The following is a 14,832-nucleotide window of genomic DNA, read 5'->3' on the forward strand; positions in this document are numbered from 1 at the left end:
TCAGTGAAACACAAGCAGTTACTCTTGACATCTCAAAGGCTTTCAATCATGTTTGGCCTAAAGGTCTTCTAAACAAGCTTCCATCTTATGGTTTTCCAACTGTTTTTTGTAATTGGTTATTCAGTTTTCTCTCTGATCGCTCACTGAGGGTGATGGTACATGGCCCTCTGTCTTCTAACTTCTCCACTAATGCTAGAGTCCCCCAAGGTTCAAGTTCTTTCCCCCACTCTTTTCCTCTTGTATATTAATGACCTTCTTTGATTGACCAGAAATCCTATCCATAGTTTTGCTGTTGATAGCACATTGCATTCCACTTTCCAGTTTGAGAAACTTCACTCCACTCAATCAGCTTCAACTTCTCGAATATCCACTAACAATTCCTTAAATGCCGATCTCCAGGTAATTCTCCAGTGGAGCAAAGACAACTTAATTGATTTCGATACTTCTAAAACTCAGTCTTGTCTTATATCTTGCAAAAAGGATTCTTCTGCTCCTATGATTATCTTTGGTGACAATCCAATTTCTAGGCAAAATGATATATCTCTTTTGGGGATTACTCTGACTCCTAATCTCTCTTGGCACAAGCACATTACAAATATTGCTTCCTCTGCATCTAAAAAACTTGGTTTTCTCTTTCACTCTCGGCACTACTTTTCTTCCAAACAGCTGTTCACTCTGTACAAATCGCAAATCTGCCCTACCATGGAATATTGTTCCCACATCTGGAGCGGTGTCACCAAAACCTCTTTCAGGCTTCTAGATTCCATTCAAAAGAGGGCAGTTAGGTTAATTAATGACTCCTCTCTAACAGAGTCTCTCCACTCTCTGTCTCATTGGTGTACTGTTTCTGCTGCATGCCTTTTCTACAGATACTTCCATGGGCACTGTTCTTCTGAATTGGCTTCTATAATTCCCGCTCTGTCTTTCAAAACAGTCCGAACATGTGCCACCAACAGACAACTTCCATTTACTGTCAAACTTCAAACTCATGGACCAATTTTTCATCTTCCTCATTTATTCATTTAACTGCTGTTTTCTGGAACAACCTTCCTTCATACGTATTTCCTGAAAATTACAGTCTACAGAAGTTCAAGTCTAATGTCAACAAATATCTTCTCAACCTCTAACCCTAGCATGGTACGAAATACTCCTTCTGCTTGCCTCTCAAACATGATGGTGTAGAAACCAATCATCTAATAAATTCCAGAAAAGTCTCATAAACGTGCGAGTGACCCACCCACAAGTTTCAGCCAATATCTGGGAAGTTAAAATCTCCAATTATAAGACATTCTGATTTATTGGCCCACTGTATTTCTCTGTACAATTATTCCTTGTACTCATGAATCATTATGTCTATAACACACTCCTACCTTCATTTTTGCTGTCCCAGTTCTTATTTAACACCAAACTGGCTCAACATTGCACTGTCCACCCATTAAAACTGAATACACTTCCTTAGATTTTATGTTTCTTAACAACTAACAGCATAATCACTCCTCCATTTTTCCCTGTCTAGCCTTTCGGTACACATTTTAGTTCCCAATTCCAATTCTGCATTCCTTATATCTGTGTGACACCTCATCTCTGATATTCCAACAATATCTGCCTTTGATGTCTTGACCAGCACCTCCAATTCATCAAATTTATTTACTATACTCCTAGCATTAGTGTACATGCAAGTATACACGCACCCGTTCTTTTATCCTAACACAGCCTGTGTATTTACTTGTTCCATGATGACTCCCAGCAGTCTTTGAAACACACAGCATTTTGCTTTCCAGGCTGCTGCTCATTCCAACAGAAATAGTGCAAGATTCCCTTTCACCCTGCCTGCAGCTACTGTTAATCTATTAGTCTGTGAATCCCCCAAGCTAGCAGTTTTCAGACCCACTTAACACTGCGTTGATGGCACAGCAAATATTTTTGCACCCTTTCTATTTAAGTGCATACCATCCCTGTAGAAGTAGTCTCTCCTGTTAAAAAGCACAGACCACACAGAGAAAAAGTCTACCCCCATAAGCCTTGGACAGTCTTTCCAGGGGAGAATTGATTGACAAGGCTCTTATCATATACTCCCTCCTATCGTGTCTGGGCAGAATTGCAGACACTTTCATATTTATCCCTAATTTGTAACTTTTTTTTCAACATCGACCTGTACTTGTTAAGTAAGTCTGCAGATAGTGCCGACGTGTACAACAATATCACCTTCTGTACCCTTAAAAGATTATATCTGCTCTACAACAAAGGAACTGGATGCAAAAAAAAAAAAAAATAAATAAATAAATGAATGTTGATATCATATACTCGGATTTCAGAAAAGCTTTTGATAATGATGAACATAAAAGACTACTGTACTATGTATAAATTGGAGTAGGTCAAGTAGGTCAAGTCAAGACATTAAGGTAAAGTCGCTGCTATGGATAGAGGGATAGTTTAATTGGAGAAGACAGAGGGTTGTTATTAATGGACACTGCTCTTCATGGATTAGTGTTATTTGTAGAGGTTGCACAGGGTTTTGTGCTGGTCCCATCATTATTTTCTATGTTTATTAATGATATTGATGAGGTATATCAAGCTGAACATCTAAATTTACAGATGATACAAAAGTTGGCCAGGTGGATAATCACAGTACTCAAAATATGCTACTGTAGGATCTAGAAAAATTATGCAAATAGATAGGCTGAGAAATGGCAGCTGCAGCTTAACACTGACAAATGTAAAAAGTACAGCAAATGGGTAGCAGTAACCCCAGAGTAACATACCAACTGTGTGGTACTATACTGAGGATAGTGGCAAATGAAAAAGACTGGGGAAACTGAGTAGGCATATATGGAGTTCTCTGATCAGTGCACACAGACTGCTAGGAGAGCTCATGGGGTTTTTCAATGATACACAGGAATTTTGCTAGAAGTGATAAGGAGGTGATTATCCTATGGCACGGGTCGACAACCTTTTTTTGAGTGGAGCCATTTTTGATCTAATTAAAAAAGAATCTGAAGAGCTGCACCTCAGTTAAAGCTGGGGGGGGGTTTCAAAAATTGAATAGAGGGGGAATATATTTTATTAAAAAAAATATATATTTTTTTGAAGTATTATTTATTAATTATTTATTAATGCTTGCAATGCGCAGGCATACTAAACTGAGAAGTGTTTGCGGCATGCACTGAAACTAATGCTATATTCATGTTGCTCTCCTGCTGTCTGGCGCACTTGTCATACACGTGGGTTAAAAGTTAAACAGCTGCAGGTTGCTGACCCCTGTCCTATGGCAATGGTCAGGCCACATCTTGATACTGCATATAGGTCTGTTTAGTTGTCCATGTGCCATAAAAACCAAAACCAAACCAAACCATATAGGTCTGGAGGCATTTTAGGAATAATGTCAAGCTTCTGGAATGAGTATAGAGAAGGGCAGTGAGATTGGAGAGGAGAACAAAGGGGGTGCAATTCCAAGGAAGGTTCCAGTTCTGTAAATTGCAGTGTCTAGATACTAGGCACCTGTGAGGTGATCTGATTGAGGTGTTTAAGACTTTGAACAGATTGAGCAAGCTCCACTCTGATTGGATTCTTGCTAAGACTGCAGGAGAGTGCACAAATTCAAATTGAGGAAAGATAGTTGTAAAGCTGATGCACAGAAGTTTGCCTTTAAGTTGATTGCTGGAAGAAAGTTCTATCTGTTATTGTGAATGTTCATAGGTTAAATAAATTTAAGGAAGAACTAGACAAACTATTAGAGGAAACGAATAGGTGAAATGGGAGGTTCACCCCCCTCACTGATTCCCCATAAGCTTGCTTTCTTTCATCATTTGCCACTGCTAATGCTAATATATTCTCATGAGGAGGGAGAAAGACAAGTCAGAATTACATCCTTACCTTATCAAACAAATGAAAACAATTCCTGATGAAATGAGAGAAAAAAAAAGGTGATAACAAAAAACATTATCAAAATTAAAAATGAGTGATTAACTTTTAAGGTTAAGTTCAACTGAAAATTATCGACTACAGATCTGTAGAGTTTCCTAAATTTATCTGAAAATCTGATTATTCACCTAAGGTGAATCAAAATTTACTACAGATTTTGGAAAAAGATAAATTCTGTTGGTATTAGATTTATTAAGAATTTTGTAGTGAAATTCTTCCACTGCTTCACATTTTTGTGAAGTTTTCTGCAATCAGAAAACTTTTCAGAAGAAATCTGGTGATTCTTCAATTAATTTGCACTTTGCAGAGCTTAGCAAGGATATTTTTTTTTACACTCACTTGAATTAGACGAATCACTACCAGAAGACTTCATAACTGATATTTAAGTTTTTCAACTGATCCAGTTTGTAAACTCTGTAAACTTAGGCCATATTGCATCACTGTATGTTATGATGTGTTCATAAGCTGATTTGCATGTTGTGCAGGCTGAAAAACTAGGAAATAACTCACAGGGACCCTACTCTCTCAACTAACTAAAGCTCTCGTTCAAAAGGCTTTTAAAAATTTCTCCAGGCTATGGTGCAATTCACACCCAGACATCACATGAGTCATAAGTGGTGAAACCACTGGTGTTACTAGTGTGCAAAACTTAAGGACCAACACTATTTCTAAAGGTTACAACCACAAAATCTTTACTTAAGGTACTCTTTACTGAAGAGAGTAGATTCAGTCTCAGCAGCGATTCTGGACGTCAGCTAATTTGGCAAGAGGTTGGCACATGGTATCACCCCGGTAAATATCACTGAAAGGGATCAATATGGCAGTCGAGGTGTTCTCGTCTGGGGAGGTGATATCTTGGATGGACGTACACAACTCCAGATAATGGAAGACGGTACTGTAACCGGTGCACACTACTGTACTGAGTTAATCCTTCCCCATGTGCATCTGTTCTGAGGTGCCATTGGCCCCGAGTTCGTGTTTATGGATGATAACGCCACACCCCATCGCACTGCAGCTGTTGATATGCTTTTGGAAAGTGAGGACATTTTTCGTATGGACTGACCTGTCCTTTCGATATGGGACGCTCTGGGGAGATGCCTAGCGGCACATCCACACACACCCGAAAATATTCACCAGCTGAAGATGCTGCTGACAGAGGAATGGACGATGTTACCGCAAGAACTTATCAACAACATTGTTCTAAATATGGACAGGCGGTGCAAAGCCTGCATCGACATTAGGGGTAGCCATATCTCCTACTGAAGATCACCCCTTCCCTTTGTTCCCTCTTTGGCAGTGATGCATCTGTATCATGTCAGCCAGTGCTATGTTGCCATTTTTGAATAAAGTCCCTCTGTACCATCTTGTTTCCATTGTTGCGTCAGCGTTGTTTCCTTCATCATTTCTGTACCTCACGAGGTTCCTTTGTTATGCTTTTCCCATATCCAGGCCACTCCTATGAGAAGCTACAGGTGAAAACCTGACTGGTCCTTAAATTTTGCAGCCCAGTGTATTTAGAACAAATTTTGTGGAACACACCATAAAAAACAAAACTGACCAAGATATTATATAATGAGTGGCTATGATTCTGCTTTTTCTGAAGTTCATTTTAAACATATCTTTGGAATAACACAGTATTCACATTTATGTAAAAGACTACTACTACAAATTAATAACTCTAATTAAGTCATTTCTGAAGTACTGAGATAAAAAAATGGTTACTTTTCAGTACACTAAAAAAATATAAATAAGGAACTAATTTATTATAAAAATTATCTTATATAATTTGAAACACTTTCAATTACCATCTCCTGAGAGATTCTGGCAATTTCTTTAGCAGAGTTCACCATTCGAGTCTGATAATCAACAAAAGAGTCATCACCCAGAGTAACATAATGTTCATCCACCTGTAAACAACAAAAACAAAAAGTTATACACTATAAAAGCAAGATTCTTACTCTCTAAAAGTTACATAAAAAAAAAAAAAAAAAAAAAGAAGAAACTCATTAAACTCTTATCCCAATTACTGGCATTACTAGTACTACTACTCAGTTCAATGAATTGTGTTTTTTCTAGAGTTCTATTGATCTCAAGGAGTGCAGAAGTTTTTTTCCACCTAAAAAAAACATACTGGCCAACATGCAAATTTCATTATCTACATGACCTCCCAACTTCTTTTAATTTTAAAACTTTAAAGCCAATATTCAATGGAAAAATTTGAGTAACGTCAATGGAAAAATTTGAGTAATAAAGTCCAAGGAAGTGAAGCCAGTCGACATCGCTGGACAGGGCAGTGTCGAGTCAGTTTGGTGTGACATAAGCATAGGGAAATCAAAATTGAGAGTAGGAGTGTGCTATAGGCCTAATGACTCTGATGAGTATAATAAGATATTGTACAGGGAAATAGAGTGAACCAGTAAATCAGAGAGTCTTATAATGGGGGATTTTAATTTCCCAGATATTGACTGGAATTTGTGGGTTGGTCACTTGCACACTAGCAAGGCTTTTGTGGATTTATTGGATGATTGTTTTCTACATCAGCATGTTCGTGAGGCAACAAGAGGGAGCAATACTCTTGATCTGATTATCAGTAGTGATTCTTCATGCATTAAGAACCTGCAGATAAATGAACCACTAGGTGGCAGTGATCACAGTGTGTTGAAGTGGGATTTACTCAAGGAGGTAACTACCATCAGAGGTAAAGGGAAGGGTTTTTGTTTTCGTAAAGGCGACTATGATGGTCTGAGACAGTAATTAAATTCTATACAGTGGGACCAACTGATGATGTTACCAACAGCAAACTCAAAATGGGAAGCATTCAAGGAACTAATCTTGGAGGCTACCAGGCTTTACATACCAACTAAGAAATATTGTCCAAGGTTTAGGCCTAAATGGTTGTCAGATGAACTAATGAGACATGTGGCAGAGAAGAAAAATGCATGGGATACATACAAATTAATGGGTGACATGGAAGCCTATGATAGATATAAGTTGGTCTGTAACCAAGTCACAAAGGAGATTAGGCAGGCAAAGGCAGACTACGAACAATCCTTGGCAAAGGATGCAAAGAAAAACAGAAAAGAGTTCTTTACATACTTGAACTCGAGAAGGAAAGGGATGAATCAGATTGGTCCACTGGATATTGATGGTTCAACAGTTGAGGATCCTGCTCAGGTGGCTAACAATCTAAACGAGTATTTTGCATCTACATTCACGCATGAGGAGTTATTCAGGAAGGAGAATGATGTAGGTAAAGTAAACATTGGCAGTGAGCTGGATGATTTTGTAATAACTGAGAGGAAAGTGGAGGAGAGATTGTTGAGGATAAACATAAAAAAGGCACCTGGGGTGGATGGGATCTATCCAGTTATATTAAAGGAGGCAGCAAAGGAAGTATGCAAACCCCTAGCCATAATTATGAGAGCTTCTTTGGACTCAGTGGAGGTACCCATAGACTGGAGATGTGCAAATGTAACCCCAATTCACAAAGGAGGATCAAAGGCTGACACAAGTAATTATAGACCTGTTAGTTTAACTTCTGTTCCAGGTAAATTAATGGAGGCACTGGTTAAAGAAGCACTGCAGGATCATCTAGACAAGAATTCAGTTATAGCTCAGACGCAGCATGGTTTTGTTAAGGGCAGGTCTTGCCTGACCAATTTGATTGGATACTATGATGTAGTCACAAAAGAACTGGATGCAGGGAATAACTTTGATATTATATATTTGGATCTTAGAAAGGCTTTTGATACTGTTGCACATGGAAGACTGCTGCACAAATTGGAGCAGTGTGGCATTGGAGGCAAATTGCTGCTATGGATAAGGGGATGGTTGAGTGGCAGAAGACAGAGAGTGGTAATCAATGGACACTGCTCAACGTGGACTAATGTTATTAGTGGAGCTCCTCAAGGTTCAGTGTTGGGTCCGTTGTTGTTTTCGGTGTTTATGAATGATATTGATGATGGGATATCAAGTTTAATGTCCAAGTTTGCAGATGATACAAAGGTTGGCAGGGTCGTTAAGGACACTACTGACGCTAGGCTGCTGCAACAGGATCTGGAAAGGTTGAACAGATGGGCTGAGAGGTGGCAAATGAAGTTTAACGTTGACAAATGTAAAGTACTATATATGGGAAACAGTAACCCCAGAGCAACGTATCAACTCTGCGGTACTACACTGACAGTGGTGGAGAATGAAAAGGACCTGGGGGTAATTGTGCAGGCAGATGTGAAGTTCTCTGACCAGTGGAGACGAGCTGCAAGAGTAGCTCATGGTGTCTTGTCAATGATATACAGGAATTTTTCTAGCAGGGATAAGGAGGTGATTATTCCCTTGTATAAGGCAATGGTTAGGCCACATCTTGAGTACTGTATACAGGTCTGGAGGCCTCATTTCAAGAAGGATGTAGAGCTGCTGGAACGGGTACAGAGAAGGGCAACAAGATTAGTAAATGGAACAAAGTGTTGCTCTTACGAAGAAAGGCTTAAGTTTTGCAAATTACAGAGTCTGGAGACTAGGCACCGGCGAGGTGATCTGATAGAGGTGTATAAGGCTTTGAATGGTTTGAGCATGCTCAATGCCAATGGGATTCTTCATCTTTCTCAGAATAATCACCTCAGAGGGCATAAATTCAAATTGAGGAAGGACGGATGTCGGATAGATGTGCGGAAATTTGCCTTTGGCCAGCGGGTAGTTGGTTGGTGGAACCGAATTCCATCACTTGTTGTTGAAGTTGATAGCCTAAACAAATTTAAAGCTCAACTGGACAGGTATTTCGAACGAACGGAGGGGAGAAATGGGAGTGGGGTTTTTTTTTTTTTTTTTTGGCTGATGCTGAATAAGCTTGCTTTCTTGCATCATATGCCTCTACTAATGCTAATGCTAACAAACCAAGGTAGGCTGTACTTAGAAAATACACTGGAGGACAAAAACTATGGTTGATACATTTACTTCAAGAAACTGAAATCTGGTTGGTACATTTACCCTTCAATAAAGTAAACTAAAACTATGTACATCGAATAAGTAACTGTTCAAAATACAAATGAACACATGATTTCATTGGTCCAGTGCACAGAGATGTTGAATAAGTGATTCCATTTGGTTTGGTGGGGAGAGAGAAAGGGGGGGGTGGATGAAAAGAGTCTAATCACAAGAGAAGTAGTAGTACTAGTAGTAGTGGCATGTGATGCAAGAAAGAAAGTGTATGAGCTTATGCAGCATCAGCCAAAAAAAAAAAAAAAAAAAAAAAAAATCACACCATTCCCTCCAAATGCCTGTCCAGTTCCTCCTTAAATTTATTTAACCTGTCAACAACAACGACAGATGGAAGTTTGTTCCAGCAATTAACTACCCGCTGGCTAAAGGCAAATTTCCATACATCTATTCTACATCTGTCTTTTTTTAATTTGAATTTATGCCCTCTTAGATTCGTAATCTGAACAAGTGGAAGGATCCCATCAGAATTCAGCTTGCTCAACCTTATATACCTCAATCAGATCACCGCGCAGGTGCCTAGTCTCCAGCCACTGCAATTTGCAGAACTTAAGCCTCTCTTGGTAAGAGGATCCCTTCATTCCCCTCACCAATCTTGTTGCCCTTCTCTGTACACACTCAAGTAAATCTACATCCTTCCTAAAATGAAGCCTCCAGACCTGTACGCAGTACTCAAGGCGTGGCCTGACCATTGCCTTATACAGAGGGACAATCACCTCCTTCTCCCTGCTAGCAAAATTCCTATATATCATTGACAAAGCCCCATGACCTGCCCTGGCAGCCTGTCTGCATTGCTCAGAAAACTTCACATCTGCCTGCACAATTACTCCCAGGTCTTTTTCATTTTCTACCACCTTAAGTGTAGTACCACATAGTTGGTACGTTTCTCTGGGGTTACTTCTACCCATATGCAGTACTTTGCATTTGTCAAGGTTAAACTTCAGTTGCCACTTCTTAGCCCATCTGCCCAAATTATCTAGATTCTGTTGCAGTAGCACACTGTCATTAACAACCCTGCCAACCTTTGTATCATCTGCAAACATCGACATTAAGCCTGATATACCTTCATCAATATCATTGATAAATATACAAAACAACAGTGGACCCAACACCGAACCCTGTGGGACTCCACTAATAACATTAGTCCACGAAGAGCAGCACACATTGATCACCATCCTCTGTCTTCTCCCACTTAACCATCCTTTTATCCATTGTAACAACTCACCCTTAATACCATTCTGCTCCAATTTGTACAATAGTCTTCCATGCGCAACAGTGTCAAAAGCTTTCCTGAAATCCAAATATATGATATCAAAATTATTTTTTGCATCCAGTTCCTTTGTAACCACATCATAATATCCTATCAAATTTGTCAGACAAGACTTTCCCTTAACAAACCCATGCTGTGTCTGAATTATTGCTGCAGTCTTGTCTAGATGATCCTGCAATGCATCTTTAACCAGTGACTCCATTATTTTACCCGGAACAGAAGTTAAACTAACTGGTCTGTAATTACTCATGTCACCCTTCGACCCCCCCTTTGTGAATTGGGGATACATTTGCACATCTCCAGTCCGTGGGAACCTCCCCTGAGTCCAAGGATGCTCTCATAATTATGGCTAAAGGTTTGCTTAGTTGCTTTGCCACCTCCTTTAATATAACTGGATAGATCCCATCCACCCCAGGTGCTTTTCTTATGTTTAACTTCAACAATTTCTCCTCCACTTTGCTCTCAGTTATTACAAAATCATTAAGTATCCTGCTACAATTTGATAACTTTCTGCCATTTTCAAACCTTAATAATTCCTCATGTGTGAATGTAGATGCAAAATACTCATTCAGTTTGTTTGCTATCTGAGCAGGATCATCAACAGTCGAACCATCGATGTCAAGTGGACCAATCAGATTCATCCCCTTCCTTTTATAGTTTATATAAGTAAAGAAATCCTTGCTGTTTTTCTTGGTATTTTTTGCCAAGGATTTCTTGTAATCTGCCTTCGCCTGCCTAACCTCTTTTGTGACCTGATTATAGACTAGCTTATATCTGCCATAGGCTTCTGCGTCGCTTGATAATTTATATGCATCCCATGCATTTTTCTTCTCTGTTACGAGTCTCATTAGTTCATTAGATAACCATTTAGGCCTAAACCTTGAACAATATTTCTTAATAGGTATGAAACTTTTAGTAGCATCCACGATTAATTCCTTGAATGCTTCCCACTTAGAATTTACTGTTGGTAACAGCGTCAGTTGATCCCACTGTACAGAATTTAAAAACTTTCTGAGACCACTATACTCACCTTTACGGAAGCAAAAACCCTTTCCTTTACCCTTGATGGTAATTAAATCTTTACATAAATCCCACATCAGTACACTGTGATCACTGCCACCTAGGCCGACCGGGCTAGCCGGGTAGGTAAAGTGCCTGCCTGGCAACTCAAAGGTCGCGGGTTCGAATCCCGCCTCGGGCTTGGATCAAAGTACTGCAAAAACCTTGGGAGGTGCATTATGGCCACAGAAGCCGATGCGCCAACAACTACCAAAAAAAAAAAAAAAAAAAAAAACTGCCAACTAGTGGTTCCTTTATCTGCAAATTCTTAATACACGAATGATCACTGCTGATAACCAGATCAAGAGTATTACTCTCTCTGGTTGCTGCAGAAAACAATCATCCAATAAATCCACAAAAGTCTGACTAATGTGTGAGTGACTAACCCACAAATTCTACTCATTCAAGTCATTAGACCTATAACACACTCCTACTCTTATTTTTGCTTTCGCAGTGCTTATGTCACACCAAACTGACTCAACAGTGCACTGTTCATCTATATCAACTGAGTGCACTGCTTTTGATTTTATGTTTTTCTTATTTAGACTAAGGCGCATTTAGGGCTAGAGCCTCAAGCTTTCTTATTTAACAGCATAACACATCCTCCCTTTTTTGTAGGGAGAGGGAATCAAGCATATGGTTGGCTTGGGTCCACATCAATTCATTGCAAGATAATTCACAGTATGACAGTTATGTGCATGACAATTTGTTGTATGTGACAATTTAATGAAAGACAATTTGGTGTATCTCACAAAGATCAGAATTTAGAAAGAACAAAAAAAAAAAAAGATCAATGAGGTAAAAGGTTTAGAAAAGAAGAGAAATTTTGGCTATTTAGAAAGGAGGATTGCTGAAATTTAGAAAAAGAAAATAACAGGGTGCTTGATTCCCTCTCCACCTGGAAACTCAGGTTTTTATGTAGCAAACAGTCAATACAATACATGCAATCCACAGCATTATATACAATGGTACAAATAAACCATTAATTACTGCCCTCCAGGCTAACTAAGTATCTTTTCACATACTATTCCTTTTCACATACTATTCCACAGGCCCTGGTTGTTGTTATAATAAAATATAAATGCACGAAAGACTGCTAGGGGCATATTGTGTCTTCCTAATGGTTAATACGAAATATTGAATTCATTTTAATAACTATTATATTTTATGATATACTCCTATGCGATTTAGGAAAGTAAACAGTTTTTTCTTATTAGGATCGTCACCACGAATCTGCAATAATGTTAGCGATGGCTGTGCATTAGAAAATGAATAGTAGAGTGAAACAATTCTCTATTTTAATATGCCGTTATATTTATAAAAGGCCTCCGTAGCCGAGTGGTCAGGAGCAGGAGTGCAACAGCAAACACACTTTGAATAGACCGGAGTTTAACCCCCTGACTGCTAAATATGGTCAATCTGCCAACCCGCACTGGACCAGCATGGCAGATTATGGTCCATTTCCCTCAACATGAATTGTTGAGGAGGCTTCCATCCTGCAGTGGGTTGATAATGGCTGCAGTTTACTTTTCTTTTCTTTTTTATATTTATAAGAAAAATCTCTGAATAATTATTTTATATTTTCTATTATTCCACATAATATGCCCTTATCTTTATTTTTATTTAACAGCCAATAACAATATCAACATTAGAATACCTTTGCAATAGACTTGTTAATGGTTTCTACAAGTCCTGTCACAATTCCAGCTTCAGTGGCAGCAGCTTCCAATGTTTGTAACAGATCCTGAAGCGCATCCTTCATACCATCTGCAGACTCATCGATTTCACTATGTACATGAGTAGCCTAAAAAAAAAAGAATTGGAAAAATGAATGAAAGGATAGCTAAAAAATATGATTGAATATGTTTTGGCTATCCACTACTTGAATCTATATGATCTATCATTGAAGCTTAATTAACTGAATGAATAAAGCATGTTTTGCTTTATGTTTTGTGGTGTTTTAAAAGTGCATTATACATTTTTTTAAAACTTATATCTCACTTAAAACTATATGAACAATTCACACTTTATCTAATATATAAAATATATAGCTAAATATAGTAGGTGAATAAAATAAACATCCTAAAGATTTCATTCAAGGCAGAACTGAAAAGTGTGAGCCAGCTTTCACATGATGATTTCACAAAAATAATGCAATACAGATGAACTATATATGGTAAATTATATTCCACATGCAAATTTCTCAAAATCAAAATCTTTCTTGCAATCAACTCATCAAAATCAGACAATCAAACCTTTCTAACAATCAACTCATCAAAATCTGACAATCAAACCTTTCTAACCATCAACTCATCAAAATCAGATAATCAAACCTTTCTCACAATCAACTCATCAAAATCAGACAATCAAACCTTTCTCACAATAAACTCATCAAAAGCAGGCAATATCTCAAAAGGCAACCAACCTCAATGGTTTAATGGTTTCTACAATGTGCTCAAGTCAATGTGACACCAAACAGAACTGTCACAAGGTTAATAATCCAGCAAAAAAATAATAATAGCTCATCTCATTCCCATCTAGTCAAGACCCTAAAAGGAAGTAAATTCATCACTTTGCTATCAACAGTTTAAAAAAGCAATTCCATAAAAGTTTATTCATTTATGGAGTATTTTCTAAAGTCAATGAACAAGCATAAGATAGGTGTAAAAATAATGTACTGGTAGTGTTTTACAGTAATGTCTGATACAAAACAAAGCATATGGTGTTAAATGTGATAATGTCTTAATAATTAGATACATTATATAGCATCAGGTAGATCAAAAACATTAAAACTGAAGCTGTAACTAAGAAGACTACTGATCAAAATTTATACAATAGCAAGCATTAATGTTTATAGTGGTTTGCTGTTTTAGTTTTAGCATTGGAATTATCATAATAAAAAAAAGTACACCTCACCAGAGTGATGTCCAAATGTGAAGTACCAAATCAAATTACACTGGTCAGGGGAAAAAAAAAAAAAAAAAAATTTTTTGTTCCCTGTTAAAAAAAATCAGGCTGATTTTTGTAGATCTGACTTTGCCAAATTCAAATATGGAAACCATATTGCTGTAACACCCAACAATTTTAAGGAAGAAGGGATTAAAGTCAAAAAGTTTGTAGTAAAAAAGATTTCATATATTTTAAGAAAATATTACATACACTACAAACAGGTCTATTAACCTTATTCTATTTACTACACTACAAATAGGTCTATTAACCTTATTCTATTTACTACACTACAAAGTGTCTATTAACCTTATTCTATTTACAAAAATGTTTATCTGATAAGAATGCTTATTTTCTTGTTTTTTGCCTTTTATAATCATCCATTGGTGTCTCCCGTTAGAGTCTCGTACGGGAGACACCAATGGATGATTATAAAAGGCTGCCAACATATTTGGATTCCATTTTCGCTGGTATCTTTTTTCCATTTAAGAAATAATTTGGTGAAACCTTTCACCATGTTCATCGGAGACTGCTCTCAAGCGTTCAAGAAAAAGTCTAAATAGGAATATAGGAAATGAAGCTTTAATGATAGGGCTTGGTCATCAATCTACGATATTTGAAAACTAAGGGTTATGAGAACTTTT

General features: G+C 37.8%; 1 protein-coding gene across 5 annotated transcripts in view; it reads right to left on the reverse strand.

Moving 5' to 3' along the window:
• rhea (Talin_middle and talin-RS domain-containing protein rhea) overlaps window positions 1-14,832 on the reverse strand; it is a 771,509-nt gene that overhangs the window by 159,659 nt on the left and 597,018 nt on the right. For all 5 annotated transcript variants that reach the window (XM_090388755.1, XM_090388752.1, XM_090388753.1 and 2 more), the window contains exons 45-46: window positions 12,900-13,046; window positions 5,727-5,828 (exon numbers count right to left, since the gene is read on the reverse strand). In XM_090388755.1, the coding sequence (XP_090244881.1) occupies window positions 5,727-5,828; window positions 12,900-13,046 (249 nt within the window). The remainder of the gene's footprint in view (window positions 1-5,726; window positions 5,829-12,899; window positions 13,047-14,832) is intronic.

This window comes from Mastigoproctus giganteus, chromosome 14 (assembly GCF_048544385.1).
Source record: "Mastigoproctus giganteus isolate SK-2022 chromosome 14, ASM4854438v1, whole genome shotgun sequence".
Taxonomy (NCBI): domain Eukaryota; kingdom Metazoa; phylum Arthropoda; class Arachnida; order Uropygi; family Thelyphonidae; genus Mastigoproctus; species Mastigoproctus giganteus.